Genomic DNA, 17,938 nt, shown 5'->3' with positions numbered 1-17,938 from the left:
CGCATCAACGGACGCCGCTGCGGGAGGCGGAGCAGTGTGACGACCACCTTACAGTCACTTGACTGTACACAATAATAAAACAAACAACTTGACGTTACTGAACTTTCATATCCAGAGAATCTTAAGTCCTTCATTAATTGTAACAAAATTTGTTGTTACAATATGTATTTTAATTAATTGGCCAACGCCATCAACGTTGTCCTTAGATGATACAAAGAAGTTGCTTCGTAGGAGTAGTCAAATATACAAAACCTTGTGCATGGATAAACCTCAACAAATAACTATGTTGCAATAAATACATCCACTATATAACATGGTTTGATCCAGCAAACAAGCACAGTTGAGATTGGCTCGCCTTACTATCAGATCTAAAATGAAACTGGTTAGTTACCTTGTTGAATATAAATGCTATTCTTTATAAAATTCCATGGCTAAAGGACGGCGGGTTTTGATATTTAACAGTGAAAAGTGCGTGTGTTTTGTGAAACTAGTTCCTCATGGATTGTATTGTTTTCAGTTCGTTGTCTTCGCTCTGGTAGCCGTGGCGGGCGCAGCGGCGCAGCAAAGGGACCCACGACAAAACATTGTTCGATCTGTTATCAACCTTTTGCGGTTTTCTTCGGATAACGATGGACTCGGAAACTATGCCTTCTCGTAAGAAACCGTTTCAAAACCTACTAACTTGTTGAAATGGCTCAAAATGATCTTCACACGTTTTATTCTCATAGCAAAAAAGGTGTAGCATTTTGGCCATCTAGTCCGATAAACTCCTGTTGCTGACTCCACAAGAGAAATATAGATAAATTATGTTAGCAATGACAAGCTTTATCAGAAGTGTTGGAAGTGAAACACACAGTTGCAATTTCGCTATTTAAAGTGGATTCAGAAAATTACATTACACAATACATGGATCGTGGTCAAACGCCTGCCTATCCATCATAAAAAAAAACATATAACAATTTTAGTAAGTGCCCCTGCCCTGTCAACTAAATATTATATATTAATTATCCTTTGTTTATTAAAACTCGTTTAGATTAAAAACAAAAAAATCCCACGGTTATGAATGGGCTGAATATAATATTCCTCAACAAGGTTGGTCAGCCATGAAGGCCGCATGTAACTTGGATATTCATTTTAGTCAGCTATAGAGTTTTGCTTTAGGTTGACCAGCTAACAATACCCTTAACGTTTCCATTACGCTTTCATTCCCTGTCACGCTTAGCAGCAGAAAGTGCCCCGCGAAAGGATACGAGTGTGTGCCATAGGTTAAATAGAATTATTCTTTTTTTGACAAGAAAAAACTGCAGGTTCCGCCTCGTTCTAATATAGCCTTTAATTTGAAGTGCCCCAATACGAGTACGATCGCAACACTTCGCCGGTCATTTCAAATTTAGCCTTTTAGTTTTATAATTACCACTACTACCGGTTAAATTTGGAGCGCTACAGAACGTGCGATCGCTGCAGCCGGAAACAGAACATACTTTAGTTTTTTAGGGTTCCGTACCCAAAGGGTAAAAACGGGACCCTATTGCTAAGACTCCGTTGTCCGTCTGTCTGTCTGTCTGTCACCAGGCTGTATCTCATGAACCGTGAAAGCTAGACAGTTGAAATTTTCACAGATGATGTTATTTCTGTTGCCGCCATAACAAATAGGTACTAAAAAGTGCGGAACCCTCGGTAGGCGAGTCCGACTCGCACTTGTCCGGTTTTTGTATTTATTTGCGAGATATGCGTACATTAAAAAATATGAATTTTCCTCAGATATGAGCAAGACAACGGACAGAAACAGCAAGAGCAGGGTACATTGAAGAACGTTGGAACAGACAACGAGGCGCTCTCCGTAAAGGGCCAATACGCGTGGGTGGGTCCCGATGGCGTGACCTACAACGTCAACTACGTCGCTGACGAGAACGGTTACCAGCCCACCATCGAGCAGGGTCCCGGAGGTGCCGTGCCCCCCGGTGTTGTCGCGTCGCTGCTGGGTTAAGCCGTTATACAAAAAAAGTCAAAACTAGTCCAATCTCTAATAACATATTCTACTTAACGCATTTGTTGTTTTTGTACCTATTATAAATTGTATTAATCCCCAACCAAACAAAATCAAAACCGGCCAAGTGCGAGTCGGACTCGCGCACGAAGGGTTCCGTACCATTACGCAAAAAAGGCAAAAAAACACGTTTGTTGTTATGGGAGCCCCACTGTCTAGCTATCACGGTTCAAGAGATACAGCCTGGTGACAGACGGACATACAGACAGTCAGACATACAGACGGACAGACGGACAGTGGAGTCTTAGTAATAGGGTCCCGTTTTTACCCTTTGGGTACCTAAAAAGTGCCATTTCTGGTTCCAAAATGTTATTGCTGACAGATCAAATCCATAACCGTTTTAGAACAAGAAATTTAAATCATAATCGGGCTCCTGTCCTGATCTGATGATGGAGACCAAGGGCCCGTTTATCAAAAGCTTGTAGCTTGTAATACAAGTGGAAGTCCCTTTCTAACAAAAGCTGTCAAAAAGGGACTTCCACTTGTATTACAAGCTTTTGATAAACGGGCCCCAGAAGTGAGTGAAGTGACCATAATAACTATGCAACTATAGTTAAACAACGTAGTCTCATTAAGTTTGTTTTATCTTCTTTGGGAGAATAGTCATGGTCAAGGCACGTTTATTCTACTCGCTTTATTTTATTTGTATCAGTCTTACTTTCCTCAAATCAACCGCCTAATGTAGTACAACACCATGCTGTTGATGCTGCAACATTGCGGCTATTCTTCGCACAGGCTCTTTGACAATTAGGTTATCCTTAGAAGAGCATTTTAAGTAGGTACTTGTACTGAGGTAACAAGTTCACTAATGTCTCGTAAGCAGTTCCATCAATCTTGAAAATAGGCGTTTTTCTAAAATAAATATTAAAAACCTGATTCTCATAGATCCTGGTGTTTTTGGGATCTTTCAACTTAGAATCACTAGCATATTCAATCCTGATGATAAAAAAATGTACCAAAAATTTGTATGAAAATTATACATCTACGTCACGCATATACAAGTGAAAAAAAATTCACCTAAAACGTGACGTAGAGGAATGGACATTTTGGGACTCTTTTTTTTAATGGCAGTATGGAGAATGCTGTCGATTTTGAGTAGAATACTTACAAGTGCTGCAAAGATACCCCATTATTTGTTGTTATATACATTTTTTTTTACTAGCCTATTATGGTGTCCCACTGCTGGGCAAGGGCCTCCCCCCTTGTCTTCCACGACTCCCGATATAGTGCCTCCTCCGGCCAGTTGTTGAGAAAGGTGTCTAGGTCATATACATGTTATATACATAAATAATATAAACTAATAACCCATTTTCTAGGCTTCCCACTTTGAGAGACAGATAACTACGGAACTCTACACTGAGCATGGCCCACCACGCTCTTGCCCGGGTTTCATTGTCTACTAGCGACCCGCCCCGGCTTCGCACGGGTAGTTCAACTAATTTACACAAAACCTTTACAAATTATACATAATTATAAACCGTCCTCTTGAATCACTATCTATTAAAGAAACCGCATCAAAATCCGTTGCGTAATTTTAAAGATCTAAGCATACATAGGGACAGGGACAGACATACAGACAGCGGAAAGTGACTGTTTTATACTATGTAGTAATGTATGGAGTGAGCACTTTAACGCAGCGTACTATGTTGGCGAACAACACGCGAACGCGAAGCGAAGCGATGCGGCGCGGGGTGAATCAATCCTTTGATACCTATAAAAGTGTCCTACGTGGGCGATCTCGTTGCGAACGCAAACGCCGTGGGCACGCCGCGCCGCGCTGCGTTGCTTCGCGTTCGCGAGTTGTTCGCTTACGTAAGACGCTGCGCAAGTTTACTTATTTCTCTATGGTTTCAGTTATTTACCTATATGTTTTCAAACTTGCTTACTGCCCAATTCGAACGCACACTGATATCAAAATGATATTTAAATGATGTCATTCAGTTATCGTGCATTTAGCTCGTACTTGACGTTCATTATCGGCGCGAGCGAGCCGCATGATTACTAAATGATATCATTCTGATGTCAGTGTACGTTCGAATTGGCCTGCTACTTGCACCTGTTTCATTTCAACCGGTTATATATAGTAAGTGTCCTTGCACTCAGTGCATTATACCCTAAGCAAACCAAGTAAAGTAAATAATAAAGACTGGTAATCGCTGTAAAGTTTAGGATGAGTTTAGGGATCATTGCTGTAGATGGCATTACTTCAGCGAATTCTAGTTAGTTTCATACATTTTGTAACCCTAATTTTACACCCTTAAATATTTCATCGACCAATATTTAAGCCTTTAAGAGCACATTACCAAAAAATTGGCACCGCCGGACTAAAATGAATACCTATTGGATTTTTTCAACAAAGTTATTAACGTTCCGTACCCAAAGGGTAAAAACGGGACCCTATTACTAAGACTCCGTCTGTCCGTCTGTCTGTCTATCTGTCACCAGGCTGTATCTCATGAACCGTGATAGCTAGACAGTTGAAATTTTCACAGAATATGTATTTCTGTTGCCGCTATAACAAATACTAAAAAGTACGATTCGCACTTGTCCGATTTTTATTAGTATTCAACAGACGGCATCCATTTAAAAAGTACTTATATTTCAAAACATCGACTCAAAATGTATTTATTACGAGTGATATATATTTGAATTATTGGCATATATCTAAAGACGGGCCTTACGGACAATAAGAATGGGGGGCAGTACAGTGGTGTCATATTATTATATGGCGATCGGCGAGTATGCCAGCGATTATGCACGCTCGTGAGCTCGTGACGGTCGGAACGTACGTTCCGTGACCGAGGCATTAGGCTCCCAGAAATGAACGCTCCGTAGTCACTAGACGGGAGTAAAAAGAGTTGCAAAAACTATACGAATCCTAGTTCTCATAAAACGGTACGAAAAAACAGTTCTTGCACGGAGATTGACAGGCTTTTAATTGGTCTCTGACGCTAACTATAAAACCAGCCCTAAGTAGAGAGCGAGTGGCCACTTTAAACTATTTATTTTCAATAGGTACTGCAACCACACAGAGTACTCAGTCAGGCGTTGTACTAACTTAACGATAGAGGCCATATCGTATACGAGGGGGAGGAGGAGTTTGTGAGTTTGATAATATTAATTCAGAAAAATGAAAGTTTTTTTAAAAAGTGTCAAGGTAAGTGACAGTTTTATTTTTAATCGAGCTTGCGTGAGCGCTTTGATTAAATACAATGTGTCTTTTAATCATTTACTTAGCACTACTTAATGTCCAATTTCTTGTTGTTTTTATACTTATATTCTATTATTTTACCTAGTATATATATCTTAATTCCTTTTTCATGTTACGATGAACCTATTTTCAATATTTACACATTTTTTGAGTTATATTATACTGGTATCAATCAACAAGTCATTAAATTATGTATACTACTACTTCACTGGCTCAGTGACCCAAAAAGGATTTTGGCCTCCGACACAAGAGAGCGCCACTCTGGCCTATTCTGCGCCACCTCACGCCAGTTGGGTATTCCGAGGGCGGACAGGTCTTTTAGGGCTTCGGCACTCCAGCGGTATCTGGGACGCCCAAGACGGACGCTTTCCGCCCGGGTATATGTATACTTACTAAAATTATTGAGTAGGCAATAAATTGTGTTCTTGCCCATTACAAACAGATTCAATGATAAAATAAGTAAACACGTATAATTTTCCTTTTTTTCCTTTTCAGATCCTACTTCTAATGATAACGTGCGGTTTGCTCGGCTCCGCATACAGTGTTTCTCTTTTTGGTGTCGATTTAACAGCACCAGTAAAAATTGTGAAAACTGGAATCGGACAAATGTAAGTATAACTAAAACTTACTACCTACTTAAAATGACAGGGGTATTACCCTGATTACATAAAAAAAAATATTTTTCATTATCAAAATACCAGGGGACTCATTTTCCTCGTAAAGGTAACGTGGCTTATATAAGGGTAATGTATATTTTTAAATAATCGAACAAAAGGTAGTAAGTACTTCGCTTATATTATGTACGCAGAGTTCTTACATTACTTTAAAGACCCGATGTTTTTTTTTTTTGTTTTCATCGATTTTATTTATTTATTTTATTTATTTAAACTTTATTGCACAAGCAAAGAAAAATGTACAAATGGCGGACTTAATGCCAAAAGGCATTCTCTACCAGTCAACCATTAGGTCAAACAGAGACATAAATGTTGGTGCAGGATAGATTCATAAATTATAACGAGAAATAGAACCAAAAAAAAATCAAATATTATGTATATATATATAAACATAATAACGTAAACTAACAAAATTATGATTAAATACTAATACTTATATGATATACTAAAGATAAACTAATACATATTAGTACATACAAGATGGAGAACATTATTTAAATTCTTCTGACAGAAGATGCTTGCGGAGTAGACGCTTAAAAACAGGCTTGCTTGGGGCTTGTCGAATCGAGAGAGGGAGGGAATTCCAGAGACGGATTGCCTCAACGGCGAAAGAGTTGGACATAAAACCAGTACGGTGAGAAGGGATGGAGAGTTTGAGTGAGCGGGAGGAACGCAGTTCACAGCCTGGACGGGGGGCGACAAAAGTGAATTTACATTTAAGATATCCTGGTGTAGAAGGCTCGAACAAGATGGAAAATAATATACTCAGGATTCTAAGGGACCTACGCCGACGGATAGAAAGCCAGTTGAGCTGACGTCGATAAAAAGAAACATGGTCGTATTTGCGAAGGCCGAAAATAAAACGTATGCCATTATTAATGAGACGGTCAAGTTTATTGAGGTACTCCTGCGAGATATTAGTCATGCATACGTCCGCATAGTCAATGACTGGCAAAACTAGAGCCTGCACTAGGAGTTTTTTGGTACCTACTGGGAGAAAATTCTTAAATTTGTAGAGATTACGCAGCGTCCAACAGACTTTCCGACTAACTTCTGAGATTTGGTAATTCCAGGTAAGGCTTGGATTTTATAATTTTACAGTATTTTATATTTCGTGCTGGCTATAGATACGAGTAGTTGTATGACTGCCAATAAATTGCTATTTTCATAATTAAGTGGCCGTGTCACGGCTAAATTGATCAATTTTGTAATTCGACAATTCGGAAAATTAGAAATATTTGACAGTTCGACCGTGACATCGCAACCATTAAAGATGACTCACGTTAGACCGGGCCGTGTCCGGGCCGGAGCTTCCGGCACTTCGTTTTCTATGGAAAGCATCACGTGATCACCTGTCATGTCATAGAAAAGTAAGCGCCGGAAGCTCCGGCCCGGACACGGCCCGGTCTAACGTGAGTCATCCTTTAAGCTACTAAAGTAATCATTTATTCTTATCTTTGAAATTCATATCAATATTCAATATCTTTGAAATTTTCATTGTTGACATTCTTTAATATTTATTGTTTTAAATTTTATTATTATTGTGAATTATCTTTCTGTTCTTATTTATTATTTTTGTAATTGATTTGATTATTGAAGCATGAATACCTTAGACTAGCGCATGTTTAACTTAGTTTATATAGGTAAACAAATTCGTACGCCTAGCGGCAAAACATAGCGTTCGCAATATGCTCTAACTATAAGACCAATACAATGTACCTATGTTATAACGAATAAATGCATTCTGATTCTGATTCTGATTAGGTACCATAAGCAAATTATGTTCACCATTACTATAATTAGTATGTAATCTTCTGTTAAGTGGAATAAAATATGGACACACGTCTCTCCATGCCTAAAACATTGTGGTAATATAACTTTTTTTTACAGAACGAAACCACTACATCCACCTTCAACACTACAACCTACACTACAATCTTCAACGACTAATAAGTTAACTCGGGAAAACAACTCTACCCGCAAGCCAATCAAAGATGACCATAGTCCTAGTGACACTCAGAAAGTTCCCAGACCCGTAGAATCTAGTCAGAACAATGGGTCAAAACTGGAGTTCGTTGTTGACACACTTGGTTGGTCGGAAACTGGCGTTGATTACACTACTGAGACAGATACTGAGGTAAAGTAGTTTTCTTACTCAAGTGACTACTCACTAGGCCAGACCTGCCGTCCGTTTATGGGACCTACATTGACCTTAATTAAACCATATTTTATGGTAATTTAAGATAATATGATATCTCCCAAGATTAGTTAACATAAATACAGCCAACATCAATAGTACCGGATGAGACTACACACGAAAAGTATAAGTAAGTACCGTTCTATAACTGCTTTACAAAAGTGGATCTGCATACATATGTGAATTAAACACGAACTATATCTATCTGTATCTGTATAATATAATCAAAGAGGACATAATAGGATAGAGCAGTACTATCATAGTAAATTTTGTATAGCCACAATAAATTCACTGCCATCTATCGACACACGATTAAAACTAAAAATGAAGATGTATAAAAATGCGATAAAATGTATTTATATATGGATAAATTATTTTTTTATTTGCATTAATTATTTTTATATGATTTTGACCAATGTTCTTTCAGTATATGCGTTAAAGTTGTTAAAGAACAAACGAAACCGTCAACGCCATCTAATCGAGAGTAGGCCAAAGGTAGTGGCGCCATCTGTTCGAGAATCAAATTTTCTTGATTTTCGAGGCAAGTTTGTTTCCTTAGACTGTATCCATCTATTACGGAGTTATATCTATCTTTGATATAATATATGATTTCTAAATTATATCACTTACTGTACTTGTGTCTGCTTCTACATACCCTCCTGACGACCGGCGTCCTATACGTGGCCTAGGCATAGATATAAAATATTGTAGATTGATTATTATTGTATTGTATATCGATGGGCCTAGGCCGTAGGCCTATGCTCAAGTAAGATTTGACTTTTTGTCATTTTGACAGAGTTCAATTTAAGCTGGCAAATTTTGAAACCCCATCGTCAAGAGGATAATGAAGTTGTTCGGTCCTCTACTATTGATGCTGACTTTACCTATCGCTATCTCATTTAAACTATATGTCGCTCTTAACACTATTTATATTTTCAGACAACAACTGATATAAACAGCATCGGAGGTCCCCCGCCTGCGGTCCTAGCCTCGCTTCTTGGCAGTGGTTGAAACATGCGTACAGTCAAGGCCATAAATATATGTACACTTACACCTTAGACAATAAAGTCGTGTTCACATATTTTTGAGCCCTTTGTCTGGATCGATATTTTTGACTTCGACTGTACACTAATATTATTCAGTTTAATTTAAACATAAAACATATCATAGGAACCTTTATTTTGTATTTATTGTAAGGGTTATTTACATGACCCAGTTTAAAAAATATATTTTTTATGTAATTAAAACATGCATATTTCTGCTCTGTATTTAAATAATAAATATCTTACTTTTGGATGCCCATGTTTTATTTGAGGCTCAGGAATAGGAAACGTATTATAGTATTGCTTGGCAAACGCTTTTGTATTGTATTTATTTAGGCAAATGTTGCAATTAAATCATTATTTAATCGTTATATTTTTTTGTAATTTATGTAATATTCTAATTGTAGTTTACAATGGAATAAGATATAAACACAATAAAAAAACTTACAAACTATTATTAAAATTAAGTATACACTTAGTAAATTAAAACTAATAAAATAAATAAATAAAACTTACCCGCCTATCTTAAGTCTGTAGTAACTAAATATTGATTTATATTGGTCCCTCTATCGTTTTTTAATACAATTTATATATATTGAATGATAAAAATATTGAAAATGAAAAAGTTATAGGTAAATTTAAACTCCAGCGTTTTAAATTCGTAAACAAAAGTGACGCAGCCATATAACGTGACACATTACATAAATATATAGTTGTTGTCAGCAGGCCTAGCCAAGGTGACAATCGCTATCGCTTCGACAATGAAACGCTTTGTGTCTCTCTATCACTCTTCCATATTAGTGCGACAGTGACAGTTGCGTTTCGATCGTTACGGAGCGTAAGCGATTGGCAAGTTGGCTACGCCTGCAGGTCAGTCGTTATTTTGTAGCATTTTTTTGTCAATTGACAGACTACATTTACTTGTCTCTGCTGTTAACTGTGAGCACTAACCACTGATTAGTTAGACCAAGAAAAGTCTGCAGAGATTTTGACAGGACACGCAGCGCCAGTGCTATTTATACGTCATATTTCATGTGTGACGTTTAAAATAACACCTGCAAAATCATGTGTGCTCTCAAAATCTCTGCAAGACTGTTCTTGGTTTAACTCTACAACTAAAACCATCTTATTTATTCTCACTGCAACCACACTGTACTTGGTCACACGTAGGTACGGGGTATGGTACGCGTCACACTCAATATAAAACATCATTGTGGTAAGCTTTTTCAATGGATGCTTAAATTTTACGGTTACCGACTGAGTGAATCATTTTTACTACAAAACAATCACGAAATATACCTACTTTAATATAAATGTTAACCTGTTTGAATACAAACGTAGACGCGGGTCGGAAAATCATTGGGAGAGACCGAGGTGAGTTGACACAAAGGTACTTAGGACAAGACACAGCGTCCATATCTCGCCAACTATAGACGCAAAAAATATTATTATTAACAAAAACAAATAGTTAATTTACCATTCTAACCAACTCCATTATGCATGATTTATGGAGTTGGTTAGAATGTGACGTTTTTGGTTGAAGAAATGTCACTTTTGACTGACAGATCAGTATTATATCGGAAACAGATCGAATAACTAAAACGGGAATTGGCATGTAAGCCTCAGATAAGCAGTTGTTGAGGTTTTAAAGCGGTTAGGGCTAAAAAATATTACAAAAAGTAGGTCTCTCGACATTTTTACAAGGCCGTTTCCTTATCTGTTTTGGCATTATTTTGCTATATGTTTAGAGAATTCTGGCAGTGATATTTATCATATTTTTGGATTTATCAATATTCTAAAGTTAAACTAAAAGTGCAAAGAAATGTAAACAAACATCTGAAAAATACAAGGGTGAGGTAGGTTGAAAGACCTTGTTGCATCTCACCTCGTTAATTATGTTTGAATTTGTAAGAGGCTGTTCATATCAGGCTGCTGAAATTATATTTTACACTTACATATGGTGCTACTTTCTCGCACTAGTGAGTAAAGGAGCACTTTTCGTGCATGTGTCGAAAGTTTAAAGGGCCATATGTACTGTAAAACGTTGTACGATACACGTGCGAATAGGTAATTCGCAACTCGTGTCGATTTAAAACACGACCGCAGTTTCGAATTTCCTCTTTCCCGCACTTGTATCGTAAATAACTATTTCAATATTATCAATATAATTTTTTATTTCAGCATTTTGGTTACCAATTGTAAGCTTTAAAAAAATACGTGTATTTCGTAATGCTTCAGTCGATCACTAGTAACTAGTTTTCTCAACAAAAATATTGATTAAACTACTTAGCATAATTTTAGGTTACGCTGCCGCAAAACTATAACCAGCTAAAAGACGAAATTGAAAACTAAAACTCTAAATTGAACTGTGGTTAAATATGTAAATGTTTCATTGATACTAGTTTGCTGTTAATTGTTTCAATTCATAAATTACGGATGTGTCACTTTACCTCGTCACAATACATATTTCAAGTTACATACCTTGGTATTAGGAGAGTTAAAACAGACTGGAATGACGCTCAAAAAAATAATGTTTTTAAATAGTTCCAAGTACACTGGTGTATCATCTATTATGGGTGGTAAATGGTTATAAAATTTGCTGTCATATGATAACACAGATTTCGCAAATCTAGCTTCTAATACAGTCAAGACCAAAAAGTAAAATTAGTTTCGACTGTCCTAGGTCTCCCCTACGGGTATACCTAGTCATTAGGTATGACAAAAAGTACAAAACGTGCTAAGAAGTATACGTAGTTCATAAGAAGGTTAAAAAGCGTCACTAGTCGGTCGTGAGCTTCTGACGCATCTGATTTCATTTTGTGTTTGTGGATTTGATGAAATTTTAATCCAGGAAAATGAATAAGGCGTCCCGTATAAATATTATGGTAAGTGAGAGCTTTTCTTAATGTACCTATTGTCAAAAACTTTGATGTAGATAAAGTCATAATTTTATAAAGTCTGCGCACTCTCCATTGGTTGTTCTTTTATTTCTGATTTACTCTATTGTATAGGTACTACATGAGGTGTAAGTAGGTGCCATTTAACTGTACAAAATATGAATGATATTATAATATTTGATGTTATTAATCGATGTTTAATGATAGGTATTTATCAGTTGGAAAGGTCATCCGTTTTGTTTTACATAAATCAACAAAGCATTAAATTGAAAATTGAGTAGAGTAAGATAGTAATTTACATAACTTCTTCGGTACCCTTTAAAAACCGATTTGATAAGAAAATAATTAATTATGTTTTTTTATTGCAGGTGCAATTTGTAATAATAACGAGTAGTTTGCTCGGTTTGGTATACAGTGTTCCTCTTTATGGGTTCGGTACATCGGCACCTGCAAAGGTTGCAAAAACTGGAATCGGGGAAATACCGGGGTAAGTAAAGCCGTACTTCATTAATTTATATAGGATATATATTTTAAATATGGGGAGTTATGCTGCCTTTCGAACGTGGTAAGAATTGATATGGATAAGTGTGACACGTCAGATTTTGACAAGTCAAACAGCCCTACACGTACCTACATTAAAATGTGCCTAGTTTGCTCCCCGCTGGGTGCTCAAACTATAATTATCACAACCTTATCAAAGTGTTTGCAACATAATAGTAGTTTCATACGTATGTACCTATATATTTGCCGATGTAGAATTGTAGGCTATTATTATATTGCAACACCTAGGTACGTATAACAATACATATAATAATTTTAAAATTTTTAATAAATTTCAAATTGTGGAGCAAAGTAGACACATTTTACGGTAGCTCTATTGCCGATTGTGAATAGATTAGAGTTTTGAGATTTATACTACAGTCCTCCTCATCGTTAAACATTATGGACGTTGTCTAGCGTGAGCCCTAATGTGGCTGGCCAGGCCGAACTTGCTCTTAAATGCTCTACGTGTGACAATTATTTGAGATTTATTAAGAGTAGAAAATAAGATGAATACAAAACGCTTATCTAATGTGATAGTGTTTAACTATTAATAGGTGTAAAAGTACTAGAAGACTTATACATACATGCTGCATATATTTGTTACTTTTTTAATAATAGGTTTTTTTTATAATTTTGCATAGGGATCAAAATATCTCAAGAGTAATTTTAAATAGTAACCGTGAACGGCTAGACAAAAATCTCTTGTTTTAGGGTTTCGTACCTCAAAAGAAAAAAACGGAACCCTTATAGGATCACTTTGTTGTCCATCCGTCCGTATGTCTGTCTGTCGAGATCCTTTATCTCGGGAACGTGTGGAGGTATCGAGTTGAAATTAAAACCATATAGGTTTACAGCCCCTTGAGGCTGTGAAAAAATCAAACTTTCAAGTAAACGTAAATTAAAACCGGCCTAGTGCGAGTCGAACTCGCCCACCGAGGGTTCCGTACTTTTTAGTATTAGTTGTTATAGCGGCAACAGAAATACATTACAAATTTCAACTGTCTAGCTATCACGGTTCATAAGATACAGTCTGGTGACAGACAGACGGACAGACGGACAGCGGAGTCTTAGTAATAGGGTCCCGCTTTTACCCGTTTTTAGGGTACGGAACCCTAAAAAAGATACGGCCGTTTATGCCGCAAAAAACGTATAGGTATTTCGACAATCTCAAGGGAATCAAAAACCTAGAACTAAGAAATTTGGCAAGTAATATTGTCTTACACTTAAGTAGTGGGAAAAATCTGAAACTATAAATTCGTAAAAAAAATTAAATTTAAAGTTAAATTTGTACGGAACCCTCGGTAGGCAAGTCCGACTCGCACTTGGCAGTTTTTTTTTTTATATGGGGCCATCTTTAATTTTAAGCCAAACATTCGGTTTCTTCTAGTAATTATTGTTTCTTAACTGCATGTTTCTCCCCAGTTCACAAGTATTTAAGACCCAAAAGACGCAATATACAGACTTTCCTTTTGGTAGAAACAATCGTTTTTCTAATGATGACAGCGACCAAAACGAGGACTTCGTTTACCCAGGTCCAGTATTTAAAAAGTAAGTAATTTATAAGGTTATTCAACAGTACAACTCACGCAAGTTCAACAGAGACTTTAACGACGTAACGATAGTCTATTAGCTTCTCTGCTTTTCAAATGTTATAAGTGTAGGTTAGGTAGGTATACAGATACTGTACCAATAGTTTACAGCGAGACCTGGTTCGCCGCACTCGCTGACAAGAGGCAAAAACGACGACAAGGCGTCTCAGTACCGTTTTCCGCAAATCTCTCTTGTCGGTCTCGAATCGGTATATTCAGACACCAAAAACGGTGTGTCGGTGTGTTACACCATAAAGCGCCTGCAATAGACGCAAAGGCCAATGGTGATGATAAGTACAGGGATTCAATGCGACTCAAAAATGTGACAGGATATGATGTTACAATCATATAAATAAAATAAACTCAATATGACAGTAGTAGTAAATTACCACGTTACCTTTGGTCCGATTTTCGAGTATAACTAATTATGTAATATTTTCAATTTACTTTACATCGTGAGTATTTATCTATAGATATCTACAGCGGAATCTATTTTTGTTACAAAGCAACTTAAGCAAAGCATACTAAGGCTCAAAGTAAAAGAATGTGTCTTCGCATTTTTTACAGGATTAAACCACAACAACATTCAGAGATTAATAAACTAACTCAAGAAAACGACCAGTTCTCTGACACCCGCATACCAATTAAAGATGACCATGGCCCTAATAATAGTGAGAAAGTTCCTGAGTCATTGCCCGTGGAAACTAATCAGAAAACAGGATCGGAACAGGATTCCGATAGCTACACATTCGGCTGGTCGGAAACTGGCACTGATTATACTACGGAAACATCTGAATATGAGGTAAATCGCCCACGTAACTAGGACACTTCATACTCGTAGGTATCAAAGGATTGATTCACCCCGCTCCGCGCTGCGCCGCTTCGCGTTCGCGTGTTATTCGCCTACGTAGTACACTGCGTAAAGCAGTTTTTCAAACTGTCGGTCGCGACCGCCTATAGGGGCTTAGGGGCCTAAGGGATCGCGCAGCCTCTACCGGCTACAAAGCAATACATAAGCGAAAAATGTTGTACATGCTAAGGGGGTCACGTAATCAAAAAGGTTCAAAAACACGGTTCTTAAGGAAAAACGATCATTGCACGCACTCTAATGCCAGTAGGCCAAGCACAGGAGCGGCGCAACAGTTCGCCCGCGAGATAGACTATACCCGTCCCTTTCTGATTAATACAGGTAACTGTTAAGACTGGTAATTTATCTCGCGGGCGAGGTACTGTCGCGCCGCGCCGCTCCTGTGCTAGGCCTACAGAGCCAGATTCGAACCGCCGTTTTCTCATGGCTAACACAATAAGTGGTGCTTTAACGATAGTTTTCAGAGCAACTAGGATTGTTTAAAAAAAAAAAAACCCGTTATAGTTACCCGCGTAGTGATACGCGAGTAAGTATAACGGGTTAGCATTAGCACTGATTGACGAGCAAGTTATTATTTCGCGGATTAGCAAAGTAATATTTTTGTTTTAATTAATATGGATTTCCGCAAAATAACGTCTGATTCTATTAATTATAAGCCCTAAGATAATATAACCTATTTAAATGGCACCGGTAAATCCTACTTTTATGTTGAAATTGAGACAGCAGTTTACACTAAGTTAATTTTTTCAGACGACAACCGATATTCTGGTGAATCGTGTCGGTGTATCGCCTGCAGTAGTAGCCTCGCTCCTTGGTTAAACGTGGAAGCAACACTATTGGAGCGGCTTCACTCTATAGTAACATAATATGTAATTTCAAATTAGTTTTATAATAGTATTTACAGTACATCTGGTGCTCCATTACGAGACCCTGTGCTATAATGAGCACATTACGTAACTACGTTGAAAATTTAAAGGACCGTATGTACTGTAAAACGTTGTAAATAACTATTATAGCCAAGTCCACAACACGCAGTAGCTGTGGCCGACATTAGCTAGGCCTTCATAATCATCACAAAACTAATATACCTACTTATAAAATTAATTTTAAATAAAGATATTTAATTGAGGATTAATAATAAATTTTATTAGGCTTACAAGTAATTGTATATGTATATTCTTATTCTTAATTTTAACTAGGTATTCATCAATTAATTTAGTATTTAACCTTTTGGACGCCAATGACGGATATATCGGCACTGCAGGTCCAACGCCAAAGACGGATTAATCGGTCAAAGACCACAGAGTAACATAAACCTACGTGCATGTGCATAAAGTTCAATTTCAGTTTGACACTTCGGTGACATGGCGTCCGTGCGATAGCTTTTGTGTTTGACACGGCGTCGTAAAGGTAAAAATATTTTAGTGTGTTTAATTTTTTATTTGTTATGCTATGTCAACATAAACATAAATATATGACAAAATTTAAAAATTATGTAAATGTAGTTTGTTTGTACGTAATGTAATTTGTGTAAGAATGTCCCTATATTAATGATTTTTTACGAGCGATGAGAAGTGGCCAAAAAGCCGTCCACTTTCGAGTATCCTCTTACCAAAGCCTGTCAGATAACACTCAGGTAAGCTCAAGTATTTGTAATAGCTACGAGTATATATGTAGGCGTTACTTTTAGTGAATATTTATTGTGATAAATTATATTGCCTACTGACATGACATAAATTTATTAATTTTCGCTACCTAAAGGTTGTCTGGAATATATCGCTTTTTAGCAATAATACCGCCTGTTAATAATAATATATTTGAGAAAAAAAATCAATCCGATACAACTTCTACATTGTCAAATCTGTCTTTGAATAGCTTTGCTACATCTCTGAGACTACACAATACCGACGAATACCTTGTGCGACCATATTGGTCATGCTCAGAATATTGCAGACACACTTCTCTTGAATAATCTTTACATTTTCTTTTTCTAGATTTTCTTCTGGTATTTCTTTTTCTTGAGTTACATTCCCATTCTGGATAAGGTTTTCCGTGAAGAGGAAGTAATTCTAGAGTTCCAAGATTGTTCCTATAATATCTTTGAGTGAATGGGACAGTTTCATATCTGCTTTCTCTTGAGTGTCCGTAATCAATAAGTAAAGTCCAAATGAGTAATAATAAGATCATTGTCATCTGCAGGAACAATTATCAAGCTAAATACAAAAATCCTGAAAAAGAAAACTGTCAATGTCGGTAAAGATGTATTTTATGTTCCAAGCGTTATTTTTACAACTATTGACGAGTTTTTACTGAAGATAGATAAATAGTAGATTGTTAACCAAGGGATGAAAGACACTCATTTCTGTCGAGGTATTGTCCAAGCTGAAATGATGCCTTTCACCCGAGTTAAACACTATTTTTCATTTCGAATACAAGGAAAGTAAAATACATGTTTTTTTTTTAAACATGACCAAGTATAAATTTATAATAGTATTTCTTAAGGGTACTTTAAGTTAACAATTTAGGCAAATGTATCGTTATTTATGGAATGGAGAGTCAAATATCAGAATGGAAATTGTATAACAAATCCATTTAATTAAACTCAAATTTCAATTGCTTATAGTAAAAAATTAAAAAAATCGTACTTCGAACGGAAAATGCTCTAGTTCAGGTTCAGACACGTATCATTTTCTGCACACCTTTTAGAACAACAATGACCCTCTTTCAGAGCATGAGAACTGAAAAAACTTTATTCATCTCCTTCGCATATTCTTCATCTTATTCATCTTATTATTACATGGCTTTAGTGGCCGACATTATTAGTTTAAAACATAATTTTAAATTTTTAAAATAATAGGAACATGCAGAA

The 17,938-nt window shown here is 36.8% G+C and overlaps 2 protein-coding genes across 2 annotated transcripts; both read left to right on the top strand.

Annotated features, from left to right (window-relative positions):
* Positions 1 to 253: 253 nt before the first annotated feature.
* On the top strand, positions 254 to 2,040 carry LOC134742713 (endocuticle structural protein SgAbd-6-like). Its single transcript, XM_063675902.1, has 3 exons — positions 254 to 382; positions 518 to 654; positions 1,762 to 2,040. The coding sequence occupies exons 1-3, from the start codon at positions 374 to 376 to the stop codon at positions 1,985 to 1,987; spliced, it is 372 nt and encodes a 123-aa protein (XP_063531972.1). The 5' UTR covers positions 254 to 373; the 3' UTR covers positions 1,988 to 2,040.
* A 3,004-nt stretch (positions 2,041 to 5,044) lies between these two features.
* LOC134742956 (uncharacterized) lies at positions 5,045 to 9,179 on the top strand. The gene is made up of 4 exons (XM_063676188.1): positions 5,045 to 5,204; positions 5,754 to 5,866; positions 7,823 to 8,069; positions 9,069 to 9,179. Exons 1-4 carry the CDS (start codon positions 5,178 to 5,180, stop codon positions 9,138 to 9,140), a joined length of 459 nt encoding a protein of 152 aa, XP_063532258.1. The 5' UTR covers positions 5,045 to 5,177; the 3' UTR covers positions 9,141 to 9,179.
* Positions 9,180 to 17,938: the final 8,759 nt, after the last annotated feature.

Source organism: Cydia strobilella, chromosome 7 (assembly GCF_947568885.1).
Source record: "Cydia strobilella chromosome 7, ilCydStro3.1, whole genome shotgun sequence".
Lineage (NCBI taxonomy): Eukaryota > Metazoa > Arthropoda > Insecta > Lepidoptera > Tortricidae > Cydia > Cydia strobilella.
The sequence above is the reverse complement of the archived record's forward strand: the minus strand, read 5'-3'. Positions and strand labels throughout refer to the sequence as shown.

What these genes read in the sequence shown, in the direction of transcription:
- LOC134742713 (XM_063675902.1), top strand. An exon ending in CTCGGAAACTATGCCTTCTC is followed by an intron (nt 655 to 1,761) that starts GTAAGAAACCGT and finishes AATTTTCCTCAG; the next exon opens with ATATGAGCAAGACAACGGAC.
- LOC134742956 (XM_063676188.1), top strand. Translation starts at nt 5,178, where the DNA reads ATGAAAGTTTTTTTAAAAAGTGTCAAG. An exon ending in AAAACTGGAATCGGACAAAT is followed by an intron (nt 5,867 to 7,822) that starts GTAAGTATAACT and finishes TTTTTTTTACAG; the next exon opens with AACGAAACCACTACATCCAC. An exon ending in CTACTGAGACAGATACTGAG is followed by an intron (nt 8,070 to 9,068) that starts GTAAAGTAGTTT and finishes TTATATTTTCAG; the next exon opens with ACAACAACTGATATAAACAG.